This window comes from Heterodontus francisci, chromosome 8 (assembly GCF_036365525.1).
Source record: "Heterodontus francisci isolate sHetFra1 chromosome 8, sHetFra1.hap1, whole genome shotgun sequence".
NCBI lineage: Eukaryota > Metazoa > Chordata > Chondrichthyes > Heterodontiformes > Heterodontidae > Heterodontus > Heterodontus francisci.
In genome coordinates this window covers 1,842,733-1,860,622 of record NC_090378.1, presented here as the reverse complement: position 1 = coordinate 1,860,622, position 17,890 = coordinate 1,842,733, and the positions used below count along the sequence as shown (strand labels likewise).

Here is a 17,890-nt window from a genome sequence, read left to right as displayed (position 1 = left end):
CACTGTCGGAGGGGCAGTACCGAGGGAGGGCTGCACTGTCGGAGGGGCAGTACCGAGGGAGGGCTGCACTGTCGGAGGGGCAGTACCGAGGGAGCGCTGCACTGTCGGACGGGCAGTACCGAGGGAGGGCTGCACTGTCGGAGGGTCAGTACCGAGTAAGTGCTGCACTGTCGGAGGGTCCGTACAGAGGGAGTGCTGCACTGTCGGAGGGTCTGTACAGAGGGAGTGCTGCACTGTCGGAGGGTCCGTACAGAGGGAGTGCTGCACTGTCGGAGGGGCAGTACTGAGGGAGTGCTGCACTGTCCGAGGGGCAGTACTGAGGGAGTGCTGCACTGTCGGAGGGGCAGTACTGAGGGAGTGCTGCACTGTCGGAGGGGCAGTACTGAGGGAGTGCTGCACTGTCGGAGGGGCAGTACTGAGGGAGTGCTGCACTGTCGGAGGGGCAGTACTGAGGGAGTGCTGCACTGTTGGAGGGACAGTACTGAGGGAGTGCTGCACTGTCGGAGGAGCCGTACTGAGGGTAGTGCTGCACTGTCGGAGGGGCAGTAGTGAGGGAGTGCTGCACTGTCGGAGGGGCAGTTCCGAGGGAGCGCTGCACTGTCGGAGGGACAGTACTGAGGTAGTGCTGCACTGTCAGAAGGGCAGTACCGGGAGAGCGCTGCACTCACAGAGGGGCAGTACGCAGGGAGCGCTGCACTGTCTGAGGGGCAGTACCGAGGGAGTGCTGCACTGTCGGAGGGACCGTACTGAGGGAGTGCTGCACTGTCGGAGGGGCAGTCCTGAGGGAGTGCTGCACTGTCGGAGGGGCAGTACTGAGGGAGTGTTGCACTGTCGGAGGGGCAGTACTGAGGGAGTGCTGCACTGTCGGAGGAGCCGTAGTGAGGGTAGTGCTGCACTGTCGGAGGGGCAGTAGTGAGGGAGTGCTGCACTGTCGGAGTGGCAGTTCCGAGGGAGCGCTGCACTGTCGGAGGGACAGTACTGAGGTAGTGCTGCTTGTCAGAAGGGCAGTACCGGGAGAGCGCTGCACTCACAGAGGGGCAGTACGCAGGGAGCGATGCACTGTCTGAGGGGCAGTACCGAGGGAGCGCTGCACTGTCGGAGGGACCGTACTGAGGGAGTGCTGCACTGTCGGAGGGGCAGTCCTGAGGGAGGGCTGCACTGTCGGAGGGGCAGTGCTGAGGGAGGGCTGCACTGTCGGAGGGTCAGTCCTGAGGGAGTGCTGCACTGTCGGAGGGTCAGTCCTGAGGGAGTGCTGCACTGTCGGAGGGTCAGTACTGAGGAGGCGCCGCATTGTCGGAGGGGCAGTACCGAGGGAGCGCTTCACTGTCGGAGGGGCAGTACCGAGGGAGCGCTGCACTGTCGGAGGGGCAGTACCGAGGGAGCGCTGCACTGTCGGAGGGGCAGTACGCAGGGAGCGCTGCACTGTCGGAGGGGCAGTACGCAGGGAGCGCTGCACTGTCGGAGGGGCAGTACGCAGGGAGCGCTGCACTGTCGGAGGGGCAGTACGCAGGGAGCGCTGCACTGTCGGAGGGGCAGTACGCAGGGAGCGCTGCACTGTCGGAGGGGCAGTACGCAGGGAGCGCTGCACTGTCGGAGGGGCAGTACTGAAGGAGTGCTGCACTGTCGGAGGGGCAGTACTGAGGGAGTGCTGCTCTGTCGGAGGGTCAGTACTGAAGGAATGCTGCGCTGTCGGAGGGTCAGTACTGAGGGAGTGCTGCACTGTCGGAGGGGCAGTCCTGAGGGAATGGTGCACTGTCGGAGGGTCAGTACTGAGGGAGGGCTGCACTGTCGGAGGGGCAGTACCGAGGGAGTGCTGCTCTGTCGGAGGGGCAGTACCGAGGGAGTGCTGCACTGTCGGAGGGGCAGTACCGAGGGAGTGCTGCACTGTCGGAGGGGCAGTACCGAGGGAGTGCTGCACTGTCGGAGGGGCAGTACCGAGGGAGTGCTGCACTGTCGGAGGGGCAGTACCGAGGGAGGGCTGCACTGTCGGAGGGGCAGTATAGAGGGAGTGCAGCACTGTCGGAGGGGCAGTCCTGAGGGAGTGCAGCACTGTCGGAGGGGCAGTCCTGAGGGAGTGCAGCACTGTCGGAGGGGCAGTCCTGAGGGAGTGCAGCACTGTCGGAGGGGCAGTCCTGAGGGAGTGCAGCACTGTCGGAGGGGCAGTCCTGAGGGAGTGCAGCACTGTCGGAGGGGCGGTCCTGAGGGAGTGCAGCACAGTCGGAGGGGCGGTCCTGAGGGAGTGCAGCACTGTCGGAGGGGCAGTCCTGAGGGAGTGCAGCACTGTCGGAGGGGCAGTCCTGAGGGAGTGCAGCACTGTCGGAGGGGCAGTCCTGAGGGAGTGCAGCACTGTCGGAGGGGCAGTCCTGAGGGAGTGCAGCACTGTCGGAGGGGCAGTCCTGAGGGAGTGCAGCACTGTCGGAGGGGCAGTCCTGAGGGGGTGCAGCACTGTCGGAGGGGCAGTCCTGAGGGGGTGCAGCACTGTCGGAGGGGCAGTCCTGAGGGAGTGCAGCACTGTCGGAGGGGCAGTCCTGAGGGAGTGCAGCACTGTCGGAGGGGCAGTCCTGAGGGAGTGCAGCACTGTCGGAGGGGCAGTCCTGAGGGGGTGCAGCACTGTCGGAGGGGCAGTCCTGAGGGAGTGCAGCACTGTCGGAGGGGCAGTCCTGAGGGAGTGCAGCACTGTCGGAGGGGCAGTCCTGAGGGAGTGCAGCACTGTCGGAGGGGCAGTCCTGAGGGAGTGCAGCACTGTCGGAGGGGCAGTACTGAGGGAGTGCTGTACTGTCGGAGGGGCAGAACTGAGGGAGTGCTGCACTGTCGGAGGGGCAGTACTGAGGGAGTGCTGCACTGTTGGAGGGGCAGTACTGAGGGAGCGCTGCACTGTTGGAGGGGCAGTACTGAGGGAGCGCTGCACTGTCGGAGGGGCAGTACCGAGGGAGCGCTGCACTGTCGGAGGGGCAGTACCGAGGGAGCGCTGCACTGTCGGAGGGGCAGTACCGAGGGAGCGCTGCACTGTCGGAGGGGCAGTACCGAGGGAGCGCTGCACTGTCGGAGGGGCAGTACCGAGGGAGCGCTGCACTGTCGGAGGGGCAGTACCGAGGGAGCGCTGCACTGTCGGAAGGGAAGTACCGAGGGAGCGCTGCACTGTCGGAGGGGCAGTACCGAGGGAGTGCTGCACTGTCGGAGGATCAGTACTGAGGGAGTGCTGCACTGTCAGAGGGTCAGTGCCGAGTGAGCGCTGCACTGTCGGAGGGGCAGCACTGAGGGAGTGCTGCACTGTCAGAGGGTCAGTACTGAGGGAGTGCTGCACTGTCAGTGGGGCAGTACCGAGGGAGCCCTGCACTGTCGGAGGGGCAGTACCGAGGGAGGGCTGCACTGTCGGAGGGTCAGTACTGAGTGAGTGCTGCACTGTCGGAGGGTCCGTACAGAGGGAGTGCTGCACTGTCGGAGGGGCAGTACTGAGGGAGTGCTGCACTGTCGGAGGGGCAGTACTGAGGGAGTGCTGCACTGTCGGAGGGGCAGTTCCGAGGGAGCGCTGCACTGTCGGAGGGGCAGTACTGAGGTAGTGCTGCACTGTCAGAAGGGCAGTACCGGGAGAGCGCTGCACTCACAGAGGGGCAGTAGGCAGGGAGCGCTGCACTGTCTGAGGGGCAGTACCGAGGGAGCGCTGCACTGTCGGAGGGAGTGCTGCACTGTCGGAGGAGCAGTCCTGAGGGAGGGCTGCACTGTCGGAGGGGCAGTCCTGAGGGAGGGCTGCACTGTCGGAGGGGCAGTCCTGAGGGAGGGCTGCACTGTCGGAGGGGCAGTCCTGAGGGAGGGCTGCACTGTCGGAGGGTCAGTACTGAGGAGGCACCGCACTGTCGGAGGGTCAGTACAGAGGGAGTGCTGCACTGTCGGTGCAGCAGTACCGAGGGAGTGCTGCACTGTCGGAGGGGCAGTACCGAGGGAGTGCTGCACTGTCGGAGGGGCAGTACCGAGGGTGCGCTGCACTGTCGGAGGGGCAGTACCGAGGGAGCGCTGCACTGTCGGAGGGGCAGTACCGAGGGAGCGCTGCACTGTCGGAGGGGCAGTACTGAGGGAGCGCTGCACTGTCGGAGGGGCAGTACCGAGGGAGCGCTGCACTGTCGGAGGGGCAGTACTGAAGGAATGCTGCGCTGTCGGAGGGTCAGTACTGAGGGAGTGCTGCGCTGTCGGAGGGGCAGTCCTGAGGGAGGGCTGCACTGTCGGAGGGGCAGTCCTGAGGGAGGGCTGCACTGTCGGAGGGGCAGTCCTGAGGGAGGGCTGCACTGTCGGAGGGGCAGTCCTGAGGGAGTGCAGCACTGTCGGAGGGGCAGTCCTGAGGGAGTGCAGCACTGTTGGAGGGGCAGTCCTGAGGGAGTGCAGCACTGTCGGAGGGGCAGTACTCAGGGAGTGCTGTACTGTCGGAGGGGCAGAACTGAGGGAGTGCTGCACTGTCGGAGGGGCAGTACTGAGGAAGTGCTGCACTGTTGGAGGGTCCGTACAGAGGGAGTGCTGCACTGTCGGAGGGGCAGTACTGAGGGAGTACTGCACTGTCGGAGGGGCAGTACTGAGGGAGTGCTGCACTGTTGGAGGGACAGGACTGAGGGAGTGCTGCACTGTCGGAGGGGCAGTTCCGAGGGAGCGCTGCACTGTCGGAGGGACAGTACTGAGGTAGTGCTGCACTGTCAGAAGGGCAGTACAGGGAGAGCGCTGCACTCACAGAGGGGCAGTAGGCAGGGAGCGCTGCACTGTCTGAGGGGCAGTACCGAGGGAGCGCTGCACTGTCGGAGGGAGTGCTGCACTGTCGGAGGGGCAGTCCTGAGGGAGGGCTGCACTGTCGGAGGGGCAGTCCTGAGGGAGGGCTGCACTGTCGGAGGGGCAGTCCTGAGGGAGTGCTGCACTGTCGGAGGGGCAGTACCGAGGGAGCGCTGCACTGTCGGAGGGGCAGTCCTGAGGAGGCGCCGCACTGTCGGAGGGTCAGTACAGAGGGAGTGCTGCACTGTCGGTGCGGCAGTACCGAGGGAGCGCTGCACTGTCGGAGGGGCAGTACCGAGGGAGCGCTGCACTGTCGGAGGGGCAGTACCGAGGGAGCGCTGCACTGTCGGAGGGGCAGTACCGAGGGAGCGCTGCACTGTCGGAGGGGCAGTACCGAGGGAGCGCTGCACTGTCGGAGGGGCAGTACCGAGGGAGCGCTGCACTGTCGGAGGGGCAGTACCGAGGGAGCGCTGCACTGTCGGAGGGGCAGTACCGAGGGAGCGCTGCACTGTCGGAGGGGCAGTACCGAGGGAGCGCTGCACTGTCGGAGGGGCAGTACCGAGGGAGTGCTGCACTGTCGGAGGGGCAGTACCGAGGGAGTGCTGCACTGTCGGAGGGGCAGTACCGAGGGAGTGCTGCACTGTCGGAGGGGCAGTACCGAGGGAGTGCTGCACTGTCGGAGGGGCAGTACCGAGGGAGTGCTGCACTGTCGGAGGGGCAGTACCGAGGGAGTGCTGCACTGTCGGAGGGGCAGTACCGAGGGAGTGCGGCACTGTCGGAGGGGCAGTACCGAGGGAGTGCTGCACTGTCGGAGGGGCAGTACCGAGGGAGTGCAGCACTGTCGGAGGGTCAGTACTGAGGGAGGGCTGCACTGTCAGAGGGGCAGTCCTGAGGGAGGGCTGCAATGTCGGAGGGGCAGTCCTGAGGGAGTGTTGCACTGTCGGAGGGTCAGTACTGAGGGAGCGCTGCACTGTTGGAGGGTCAGTACTGAGGGAGCGCTGCACTGTCGGAGGGGCAGTCCTGAGGGAGTGCAGCACTGTCGGAGGGGCCGTCCTGAGGGAGCGCTGCACTGTCGGAGGGTCAGTACTGAGGGAGCGCTGCACTGTTGGAGGGTCAGTACTGAGGGAGGGCTGCACTGTCGGAGGGGCAGTCCTGAGGGAGTGCAGCACTGTCGGAGGGGCCGTCCTGAGGGAGCGCTGCACTGTTGGAGGGTCAGTACTGAGGGAGCGCTGCACTGTCGGAGGGGCAGTCCTGAGGGAGTGCAGCACTGTCGGAGGGGCAGTCCTGAGGGAGTGCAGCACTGTCGGAGGGGCAGTCCTGAGGGAGTGCAGCACTGTCGGAGGGGCAGTCCTGAGGGAGTGCAGCACTGTCGGAGGGGCAGTCCTGAGGGAGTGCAGCACTGTCGGAGGGGCAGAACTGAGGGAGTGCTTCACTGTCAGAGGGGCAGTACTGAGGGAGTGCTGCACTGTCGGAGGGGCAGTACCGAGGGAGTGCTGCACTGTCGGAGGGGCAGTACTGAGGGAGTGCAGCACTGTCGGAGGGGCAGTCCTGAGGGAGTGCAGCACTGTCGGAGGGGCAGTCCTGAGGGAGTGCAGCACTGTCGGAGGGGCAGAACTGAGGGAGTGCTTCACTGTCAGAGGGGCAGTACTGAGGGAGTGCTGCACTGTCGGAGGGGCAGTACCGAGGGAGTGCTGCACTGTCAGAGGGTCAGTACTGAGGGAGGGCTGCAATGTCGGAGGGGCAGTCCTGAGGGAGTGCTGCACTGTCAGAGGGGCAGTCCTGAGGGAGTGCTGCACTGTCGGAGGAGCAGTCCTGAGGGAGTGTTGCACTGTCGAAGGGTCAGTATAGAGGAAATGGTGCACTGTCGGAGGGGCAGTACTGAGGGAGCGCTGCACTGTTGGAGGGTCAGTACTGAGGGAGGGCTGCACTGTCGGTGGGGCAGTCCTGAGGGAGTGCAGCACTGTCGGTGGGGCCTTCCTGAGGGAGGGCAGCACTGTCGGAGGGGCCGTCCTGAAGGAGGGCAGCACTGTCGGAGGGGCAGTCCTGAGGGAGGGCAGCACTGCCGGAGGGGCAGTCCTGAGGGAGGGCAGCACTGTCGGAGGGGCAGTACTGAGGGAGTGCTGCACTGTCGGAGGGGCAGAACTGAGGGAGTGCTGCACTGTCAGAGGGGCAGAACTGAGGGAGTGCTGCACTGTCAGGGGGCAGTACTGAGGGAGTGCTGCACTGTTGGAGGGGCAGTAGCGAGGGAGCGCTGCACTGTCGGAGGGGCAGTACGCAGGGAGCGCTGCACTGTCGGAGGGACCGTACTGAGGGAGTGCTGCACTGTCGGAGGGGCAGTCCTGAGGGAGTGCAGCACTGTCGGAGGGGCAGTCCTGAGGGAGTGCAGCACTGTCGGAGGGGCAGTCCTGAGGGAGTGCAGCACTGTCGGAGGGGCAGTACTGAGGGAGTGCTGCACTGTCGGAGGGGCAGTACTGAGGGAGTGCTGCACTGTCAGTGGGGCAGTACTGAGGGAGTGCTGCTCTGTCGGAGGGTCAGTACTGAAGGAATGCTGCGCTGTCGGAGGGTCAGTACTGAGGGAGTGCTGCACTGTCGGAGGGGCAGTCCTGAGGGAGGGTTGCACTGTCGGAGGGGCAGTCCTGAGGGAGGGCTGCAGTGTCGGAGGGGCAGTCCTGAGGGAGGGCTGCAGTGTCGGAGGGGCAGTCCTGAGGGAGGGCTGCAGTGTCGGAGGGGCAGTCCTGAGGGAGGGAATGGTGCACTGTCGGAGGGGCAGTTCCGAGGGAGCGCTGCACTGTTGGAGGGACAGTACTGAGGTAGTGCTGCACTGTCAGAAGGGCAGTACCGGGAGAGCGCTGCACTCACAGAGGGGCAGTACGCAGGGAGCGCTGCACTGTCTGAGGGGCAGTACCGAAGGAGCGCTGCACTGTCGGAGGGGCAGTACTGAGGGAGTGCTGCACTGTCGGAGGGACCGTACTGAGGGAGTGCTGCACTGTCGGAGGGGCAGTCCTGAGGGAGGGCTGCACTGTCGGAGGGGCAGTCCTGAGGGAGGGCTGCACTGTCGGAGGGGCAGTCCTGAGGGAGGGCTGCACTGTCGGAGGGGCAGTCCTGAGGGAGGGCTGCACTGTCGGAGGGGCAGTCCTGAGGGAGGGCTGCACTGTCGGAGGGTCAGTCCTGAGGGCGGGCTGCACTGTCGGAGGGTCAGTACTGAGGAGGCACCGCACTGTCGGAGGGTCAGTACAGAGGGAGTGCTGCACTGTCGGAGCGGCAGTACCGAGGGAGTGCTGCACTGTCAGAGGGGCAGTACCGAGGTAGTGCTGCAATATCCGAGGGGCAGTACCGAGGGAGTGCTGCACTGTCGGAGGGGCAGTACCGAGGGAGCGCTGCACTGTCGGAGGGGCAGTACGCAGGGAGCGCTGCACTGTCGGAGGGGCAGTACGCAGGGAGCGCTGCACTGTCGGAGGGGCAGTACTGAGGGAGTGCTGCTCTGTCGAGGGTCAGTACTGAAGGAATGCTGCGCTGTCGGAGGGTCAGTACTGAGGGAGTGCTGCACTGTCGGAGGGGCAGTCCTGAGGGAGGGCTGCACTGTCGGAGGGGCAGTCCTGAGGGAGGGCTGCACTGTCGGAGGGGCAGTCCTGAGGGAGGGCTGCACTGTCGGAGGGTCAGTATCGAGGGAATGGTGCACTGTCGGAGGGGCAGTACTGAGGGAGCGCTGCACTGTTGGAGGGTCAGTACTGAGGGAGGGCTGCACTGTCGGAGGGGCAGTCCTGAGGGAGTGCAGCACTGTCGGAGGGGCAGTCCTGAGGGAGTGCAGCACTGTCGGAGGGGCAGTCCTGAGGGAGTGCAGCACTGTCGGAGGGGCAGTCCTGAGGGAGTGCAGCACTGTCGGAGGGGCAGTCCTGAGGGAGTGCAGCACTGTCGGAGGGGCAGTCCTGAGGGAGTGCAGCACTGTCGGAGGGGCAGTCCTGAGGGAGTGCAGCACTGTCGGAGGGGCAGTACTGAGGGAGTGCTGCACTGTCGGAGGGGCAGTACTGAGGGAGTGCTGCACTGTCAGAGGGTCAGTGCCGAGGGAGCGCTGCACTGTCGGAGGGGCAGCACTGAGGGAGTGCTGCACTGTCAGAGGGTCAGTACTGAGGGAGTGCTGCACTGTCAGAGGGTCAGTACTGAGGGAGTGCTGCACTGTCAGTGGGGCAGTACCGAGGGAGCGCTGCACTGTCGGAGGGACCGTACTGAGGGAGTGCTGCACTGTCGGAGTGGCAGTCCTGAGGGAGTGCAGCACTGTCGGAGGGGCAGTCCTGAGGGAGTGCTGCACTGTCGGAGGGGCAGTACTGAGGGAGTGCTGCACTGTCGGAGGGGCAGTACTGAGGGAGTGCTGCACTGTCGGAGGGGCAGTACTGAGGGAGTGCTGCACTGTCAGAGGGTCAGTACTGAGGGAGTGCTGCACTGTCAGTGGGGCAGTACTGAGGGAGTGCTGCTCTGTCGGAGGGTCAGTACTGAAGGAATGCTGCGCTGTCGGAGGGTCAGTACTGAGGGAATGCTGCACTGTCGGAGGGGCAGTCCTGAGGGAGGGCTGCAGTGTCGGAGGGGCAGTCCTGAGGGAGGGCTGCAGTGTCTGAGGGGCAGTCCTGAGGGAGGGCTGCAGTGTCGGAGGGTCAGTATGGAGGGAATGGTGCACTGTCGGTGGGTCAGTACTGAGGGAGGGCTGCACTGTCAGAGGGGCAGTACCGAGGGAGTGCTGCACTGTCGGAGGGCAGTACCGAGGGAGTGCTGCACTGTCGGAGGGCAGTACCGAGGGAGTGCTGCACTGTCGGAGGGCAGTACCGAGGGAGTGCTGCACTGTCGGAGGGGCAGTATCGAGGGAATGGTGCACTGTCGGAGGGGCAGTATCGAGGGAATGGTGCACTGTCGGAGGGGCAGTACTGAGGGAGCGCTGCACTGTTGGAGGGTCAGTACTGAGGGAGGGCTGCACTGTCGGAGGGGCAGTCCTGAGGGAGTGCAGTACTGTCGGAGGGGCAGTCCTGAGGGAGTGCTGCACTGTCGGAGGGGCAGTCCTGAGGGAGTGCTGCACTGTCGGAGGGGCAGTCCTGAGGGAGTGCTGCACTGTCGGAGGGGCAGAACTGAGGGAGCGCTGCACTGTCAGAGGGGCAGTACTGAGGGAGCGCTGCACTGTCGGAGGGGCAGTACCGAGGGAGCGCTGCACTGTCGGAGGGGCAGTACCGAGGGAGCGCTGCACTGTCGGAGGGGCAGTACCGAGGGAGCGCTGCACTGTCGGAGGGGCAGTACCGAGGGAGCGCTGCACTGTCGGAGGGTCAGTACCGAGGGAGTGCTGCACTGTCAGAGGGTCAGTGCCGAGGGAGTGCTGCACTGTAGGAGGGTCAGTACCGAGGGAGTGCTGCACTGTCGGAGGATCAGGACTGAGGGAGTCCTGCACTGTCGGAGGGTCAGGACTGAGGGAGTCCTGCACTGTAGGAGGGTCAGTACCGAGGGAGTGCTGCACTGTCGGAGGGTCAGGACTGAGGGCATCCTGCAATGTCGGAGGGTCAGGACTGAGGGAGTGCTGGACTGTCTGAGGGTCAGGACTGAGGGAGTGCTGCAATGTCGGAGGGTCAGGACTGAGGGAGTGCTGCACTGTCGTAAGGTCAGTACTGAGGGAGTGCTGCACTGAGGGTCAGTACTGAGGGAGTGCTGCAATGTCGGAGGGGCAGTACTGAGGGTGTGCTGCACTGTCGGAGGGGCAGTACTGAGGGAGTGCTGCACTGTCGGAGGGTCAGGACTGAGGGCGTCCTGCACTGTCGGAGGGTCAGGACTGAAGGAGTGCTGCACTGTCGGAGGGTCAGGACTGAGGGCGTCCTGCACTGTCGGAGGGGCAGTACTGAGGGAGTGCTGCACTGTCAGAGGGGCAGTACCGAGGGAGCACTGCACTGTCAGAGGTTCAGTTCTGAGGGAGTGCTGCACTGTCGGAGGGTCAGGACTGAGGGAGTGCTGCACTGTTGAAAGGTCAGGACTGAGGGAGTGCTGCACTGTCGGAGGGGCAGTACCGAGGGAGCACTGCACTGTCAGAGGTTCAGTTCTGAGGCAGTGCTGCACTGTCGGATGGTCAGTACTGAGGGAGTGCTGCACTGTCGGAGGGTCAGGACTGAGGGAGTGCTGCACTGTCGGAGGGTCAGGACTGAGGGAGTGCTGCACTGTTGAAAGGTCAGGACTGAGGGAGTGCTGCACTGTCGGAGGGTCAGGACTGAGGGAGTGCTGCACTGTCGGAGGGGCAGTCTTTCATTGGCTGTGAAGCACTTTGGGATATCCTTCGGCTGTGTCAGGTGCTATATCAATGCAAGACCTTGCTTAAGCCGGTGTTTGACCCATCAGCAGGATGACCAGGCAATGATTAGTTGATTGATCTCTGTCCCAGTTAGTATTGGGATATTGGGACTGGAAGCTGCAGATTCCCGCAAACTGGGAATCCCACTGATCCCGGGATGAACTCCGGGAATCTGGGGATTTTCCACCCGCTCTCCCTGCGTTAACCGGCCAGGAATATCCGCAAAGAGAATCGGCTGCTGAGCTTGGCGCAGAGGCTGAGACCCCGGTGTCGGTGTCGGTGTCGGCTCCTTACCTGTGACATGTGCGGTCGCTGGTTGATGTCCTTGAGGAGGATGGCCCGAGGCCGGAGGTTGTTGAGTAACCGGCAGAGCAGCACCCCGTCCCGGAGAGCCTGCGCCAGGTCAAACACCTGAGCACCGGACCAGCTCACCCGGTGATCCGGGGGTAAAACCCCGCAACCTATCAGCCAGAGAGCGCACTGGCGCCAGGGTTCCATCCCGGACCCTGGTCACTGGCCCCGGACCCAGTCCCGGTCACTGCCCCCGGACCCTAGTCACTGCCCCCGGACCCTGGTCACTGCCCCCGGACCCGGTCCCTGGTCACTGCCCCGGTCACAGTCCCCGGACCCTGGTCTCTGGCCCCGGACGCTGGTCACTGTCCCCGGTCCCGGACCCTGGTCACTGGCCCCGGACCCTGGTCACTGGACCCGGACCCTGGTCACTGTCCCCAGTCCCGGACCCTGGTCACTGGACCCGGACCCTGGTCACTGGCCCCGGACGCTGGTCACTGGCCCCGGACCCTGGTCACTGGCCCCGGTCCCGGACCCTGGTCACTGGCCCCGGACGCTGGTCACTGGACCCGGACCCTGGTCACTGTCCCCGGTCCCGGACCCTGGTCACTGGCCCCGGACCCTGGTCACTGGCCCCGGACCCTGGTCACTGGCCCCGGACCCTGGTCACTGGCCCCGGACCCGGACCCTGGTCACTGGCCCCGGACCCTGGTCACTGGCCCCGGACCCTGGTCACTGGCCCCAGTCCCGGACCCTGGTCACTGGCCCGGACCCTGGTCACTGGCCCCGGACGCTGGTCACTGGCCCCGGACCCTGGTCACTGGCCCCGGTCCCGGACCCTGGTCACTGGCCCCGGACCCTGGTCACTGGCCCCAGTCCCGGACCCTGGTCACTGGCCCCGGACCCTGGTCACTGGCCCCGGACCCAGTCCCCGGTCACTGCCCCCGGACCCTAGTCACTGCCCCCGGACCCTGGTCACTGCCCCCGGACCCGGTCCCTGGTCACTGCCCCGGTCACAGTCCCCGGACCCTGGTCTCTGGCCCCGGACGCTGGTCACTGTCCCCGGTCCCGGACCCTGGTCACTGGCCCCGGACCCTGGTCACTGGACCCGGACCCTGGTCACTGTCCCCAGTCCCGGACCCTGGTCACTGGACCCGGACCCTGGTCACTGGCCCCGGACGCTGGTCACTGGCCCCGGACCCTGGTCACTGGCCCCCGGTCCCGGACCCTGGTCACTGGCCCCGGACGCTGGTCACTGGACCCGGACCCTGGTCACTGTCCCCGGTCCCGGACCCTGGTCACTGGCCCCGGACCCTGGTCACTGGCCCCGGACCCTGGTCACTGGCCCCGGACCCTGGTCACTGGCCCCGGACCCGGACCCTGGTCACTGGCCCCGGACCCTGGTCACTGGCCCCGGACCCTGGTCACTGGCCCCAGTCCCGGACCCTGGTCACTGGCCCCGGACCCTGGTCACTGGCCCCGGACGCTGGTCACTGGCCCCGGACCCTGGTCACTGGCCCCGGTCCCGGACCCTGGTCACTGGCCCCGGACCCTGGTCACTGGCCCCAGTCCCGGACCCTGGTCACTGGCCCCGGACCCTGGTCACTGGCCCCGGACGCTGGTCACTGGCCCCGGACCCTGGTCACTGGCCCCGGTCCCGGACCCTGGTCACTGGCCCCGGACGCTGGTCACTGGCCCCGGACGCTGGTCACTGGCCCCGGTCCCGGACCCTGGTCACTGGCCCCGGACCCTGGTCACTGTCCCCAGTCCCGGACCCCGGTCACTGCCCCCGGACCCTGCCCCCGGTCCCGGACCCTGGTCACTGTCCCCGGACCCTGGTCACTGTCCCCGGTCCCGGACCCTGGTCACTGTCCCCGGACCCTGGTCACTGTCCCCGGTCCCGGACCCTGGTCACTGGCCCCGGACCCTGGTCACTGGCCCCGGACCCTGGTCACTGGCCCCAGTCCCGGACCCTGGTCACTGTCCCCGGACCCTGGTCACTGTCCCCGGTCCCGGACCCTGGTCACTGGCCCCGGACCCTGGTCACTGGCCCCAGTCCCGGACCCTGGTCACTGGCCCCGGACCCCCGGTCACTGTCCCCGGTCCCGGACCCTCTGCCTCTCCCCGGACCTGGTCTCTCCCTCCCCGGGCTATAATTACCAGCTCTCCACACTCACACTCTCTCCGTCATTGCCCCTCTCTCTGTCCAGCTGCCTCCCGGTTTCTAGTGAAGTCTCTCTCTCTCGGTCACTCACTCTGTTTCTCGGTCATTCTCCACCCTCCCGGTTCCAGGTAAACCCGTTACTTTCTATTTCGTCTTTCTGTCGCTTCCGCTGCTGCACGTCACGGGAGCGCGCCTGGGAGTGACCGAGAGCGCGCACACACTCCCCTCAATCACTCAGAGAATTTAACAATGACTGTGAAGAGCAGCATGGTACCCCATCCCAGTATTACTGTAGAGATATAATGGTACCCCATCCCAGTATTAATGTAGAGATATAATTGTACCCCATCCCAGTATTACTGTAGAGATATAATTGTACCCCATCCCAGTATTAATGTAGAGATATAATGGTACCCCATCCCAGTATTACTGTAGAGATATAATGGTACCCCATCCCAGTATTAATGTAGAGATATAATTGTACCCATCCCAGTATTACTGTAGAGATATAATTGTACCCCATCCCAGTATTAATGTAGAGATATAATGGTACCCCATCCCAGTATTAATGTAGAGATATAATTGTACCCCATCCCAGTATTACTGTAGAGATATAATGGTACCCCATCCCAGTATTAATGTAGAGATATAATTGTACCCCATCCCAGTATTACTGTAGAGATATAATTGTACCCCATCCCAGTATTAATGTAGAGATATAATGGTACCCCATCCCAGTATTACTGTAGAGATATAATGGTACCCCATCCCAGTATTAATGTAGAGATATAATTGTACCCCATCCCAGTATTACTGTAGAGATATAATTGTACCCCATCCCAGTATTAATGTAGAGATATAATGGTACCCCATCCCAGTATTAATGTAGAGATATAATTGTACCCCATCCCAGTATTACTGTAGAGATATAATTGTACCCCATCCCAGTATTAATGTAGAGATATAATTGTACCCCATCCCAGTATTAATGTAGAGATATAATTGTACCCCATCCCAGTATTAATGTAGATATAATTGTACCCCATCCCAGTATTAATGTAGAGATATAATTGTACCCCATCCCAGTATTACTGTAGAGATATAATTGTACCCCATCCCAGTATTAATGTAGAGATATAATTGTACCCCATCCCAGTATTAATGTAGAGATATAATTGTACCCCATCACAGTATTAATGTAGAGATATAATGGTACCCCATCCCAGTATTACTGTAGAGATATAATTGTACCCCATCCCAGTATTAATGTAGAGATATAATTGTACCCCATCCCAGTATTAATGTAGAGATATAATTGTACCCCATCCCAGTATTAATGTAGAGATATAATGGTACCCCATCCCAGTATTACTGTAGAGATATAATTGTACCCCATCCCAGTATTAATGTAGAGATATAATTGTACCCCATCCCAGTATTAATGTAGAGATATAATGGTACCCCATCCCAGTATTACTGTAGAGATATAATTGTACCCCATCCCAGTATTAATGTAGAGATATAATTGTACCCCATCCCAGTATTACTGTAGAGATATAATGGTACCCCATCCCAGTATTAATGTAGAGATATAATGGTACCCCATCCCAGTATTAATGTAGAGATATAATGGTACCCCATCCCAGTATTACTGTAGAGATATAATTGTACCCCATCCCAGTATTAATGTAGAGATATAATTGTACCCCATCCCAGTATTACTGTAGAGATATAATTGTACCCCATCCCAGTATTAATGTAGAGATATAATTGTACCCCATCCCAGTATTACTGTAGAGATATAATTGTACCCCATCCCAGTATTACTGTAGAGATATAATGGTACCCCATCCCAGTATTAATGTAGAGATATAATGGTACCCCATCCCAGTATTACTGTAGAGATATAATTGTACCCCATCCCAGTATTAATGTAGAGATATAATTGTACCCATCCCAGTATTACTGTAGAGATATAATGGTACCCCATCCCAGTATTAATGTAGAGATATAATGGTACCCCATCCCAGTATTAATGTAGAGATATAATGGTACCCCATCCCAGTATTACTGTAGAGATATAATTGTACCCCATCCCAGTATTAATGTAGAGATATAATTGTACCCCATCCCAGTATTAATGTAGAGATATAATGGTACCCCATCCCAGTATTACTGTAGAGATATAATTGTACCCCATCCCAGTATTAATGTAGAGATATAATTGTACCCCATCCCAGTATTACTGTAGAGATATAATGGTACCCCATCCCAGTATTAATGTAGAGATATAATGGTACCCCATCCCAGTATTAATGTAGAGATATAATGGTACCCCATCCCAGTATTACTGTAGAGATATAATTGTACCCCATCCCAGTATTAATGTAGAGATATAATTGTACCCCATCCCAGTATTACTGTAGAGATATAATTGTACCCCATCCCAGTATTAATGTAGAGATATAATTGTACCCCATCCCAGTATTACTGTAGAGATATAATTGTACCCCATCCCAGTATTACTGTAGAGATATAATGGTACCCCATCCCAGTATTAATGTAGAGATATAATGGTACCCCATCCCAGTATTACTGTAGAGATATAATTGTACCCCATCCCAGTATTAATGTAGAGATATAATTGTACCCCATCCCAGTATTACTGTAGAGATATAATGGTACCCCATCCCAGTATTAATGTAGAGATATAATGGTACCCCATCCCAGTATTAATGTAGAGATATAATGGTACCCCATCCCAGTATTACTGTAGAGATATAATTGTACCCCATCCCAGTATTAATGTAGAGATATAATTGTACCCCATCCCAGTATTACTGTAGAGATATAATTGTACCCCATCCCAGTATTAATGTAGAGATATAATGGTACCCCATCCCAGTATTACTGTAGAGATATAATTGTACCCCATCCCAGTATTAATGTAGAGATATAATTGTACCCCATCCCAGTATTACTGTAGAGATATAATTGTACCCCAATCCCAGTATTAATGTAGAGATATAATTGTACCCCATCCCAGTATTACTGTAGAGATATAATTGTACCCCATCCCAGTATTAATGTAGAGATATAATTGTACCCCATCCCAGTATTAATGTAGAGATATAATTGTACCCCATCCCAGTATTAATGTAGAGATATAATTGTACCCCATCCCAGTATTAATGTAGAGATATAATTGTACCCCATCCCAGTATTAATGTAGAGATATAATTGTACCCCATCCCAGTATTAATGTAGAGATATAATTGTACCCCATCCCAGTATTAATGTAGAGATATAATTGTACCCCATCCCAGTATTAATGTAGAGATATAATTGTACCCCATCCCAGTATTAATGTCGAGATATAATTGTACCCCATCCCAGTATTAATGTAGAGATATAATTGTAGCCCCATCCCAGTATTAATGTAGAGATATAATTGTACCCCATCCCAGTATTAATGTAGAGATATAATTGTACCCCATCCCAGTATTAATGTGGAGATATAATTGTACCCCATCCCAGTATTAATGTAGAGATATAATTGTACCCCATCCCAGTATTAATGTAGAGATATAATTGTACCCCATCCCAGTATTAATGTAGGAGATATAATTGTACCCCATCCCAGTATTAATGTGGAGATATAATTGTACCCCATCCCAGTATTAATGTGGAGATATAATTGTACCCCATCCCAGTATTAATGTGGAGATATAATTGTACCCCATCCCAGTATTAATGTGGAGATATAATTGTACCCCATCCCAGTATTAATGTGGAGATATAATTGTACCCCATCCCAGTATTAATGTGGAGATATAATTGTACCCCATCCCAGTATTAATGTAGAGATATAATTGTACCCCATCCCAGTATTAATGTGGAGATATAATTGTACCCCATCCCAGTATTAATGTGGAGATATAATTGTACCCCATCCAGTATTAATGTGGAGATATAATTGTACCCATCCCAGTATTAATGTAGAGATATAATTGTACCCCATCCCAGTATTAATGTGGAGATATAATTGTACCCCATCCCAGTATTAATGTGGAGATATAATTGTACCCCATCCCAGTATTAATGTGGAGATATAATTGTACCCCATCCCAGTATTAATGTGGAGATATAATTGTACCCCATCCCAGTATTAATGTGGAGATATAATTGTACCCCATCCCAGTATTAATGTAGAGATATAATTGTACCCCATCCCAGTATTAATGTGGAGATATAATTGTACCCCATCCCAGTATTAATGTGGAGATATAATTGTACCCCATCCCAGTATTAATGTGGAGATATAATTGTACCCCATCCCAGTATTAATGTAGAGATATAATTGTACCCCATCCCAG

The 17,890-nt window shown here is 59.0% G+C and overlaps 1 protein-coding gene across 2 annotated transcripts in view; it reads right to left on the bottom strand.

Annotated features, from left to right (window-relative positions):
• The window catches only part of LOC137372614 (guanine nucleotide exchange factor VAV3-like), a 350,921-nt gene extending 337,227 nt beyond the window's left edge, over positions 1 to 13,694 (bottom strand). For both annotated transcript variants that reach the window (XR_010975463.1, XM_068036548.1), the window contains exon 1: positions 11,354 to 13,694. Coding sequence is in view for 1 of the 2 variants with exons in the window: in XM_068036548.1 (XP_067892649.1) it covers positions 11,354 to 11,557 (204 nt within the window). In the remaining variant the exon portion in view is untranslated. The remainder of the gene's footprint in view (positions 1 to 11,353) is intronic.
• Between the last annotated feature and the right edge of the window lie 4,196 nt (positions 13,695 to 17,890).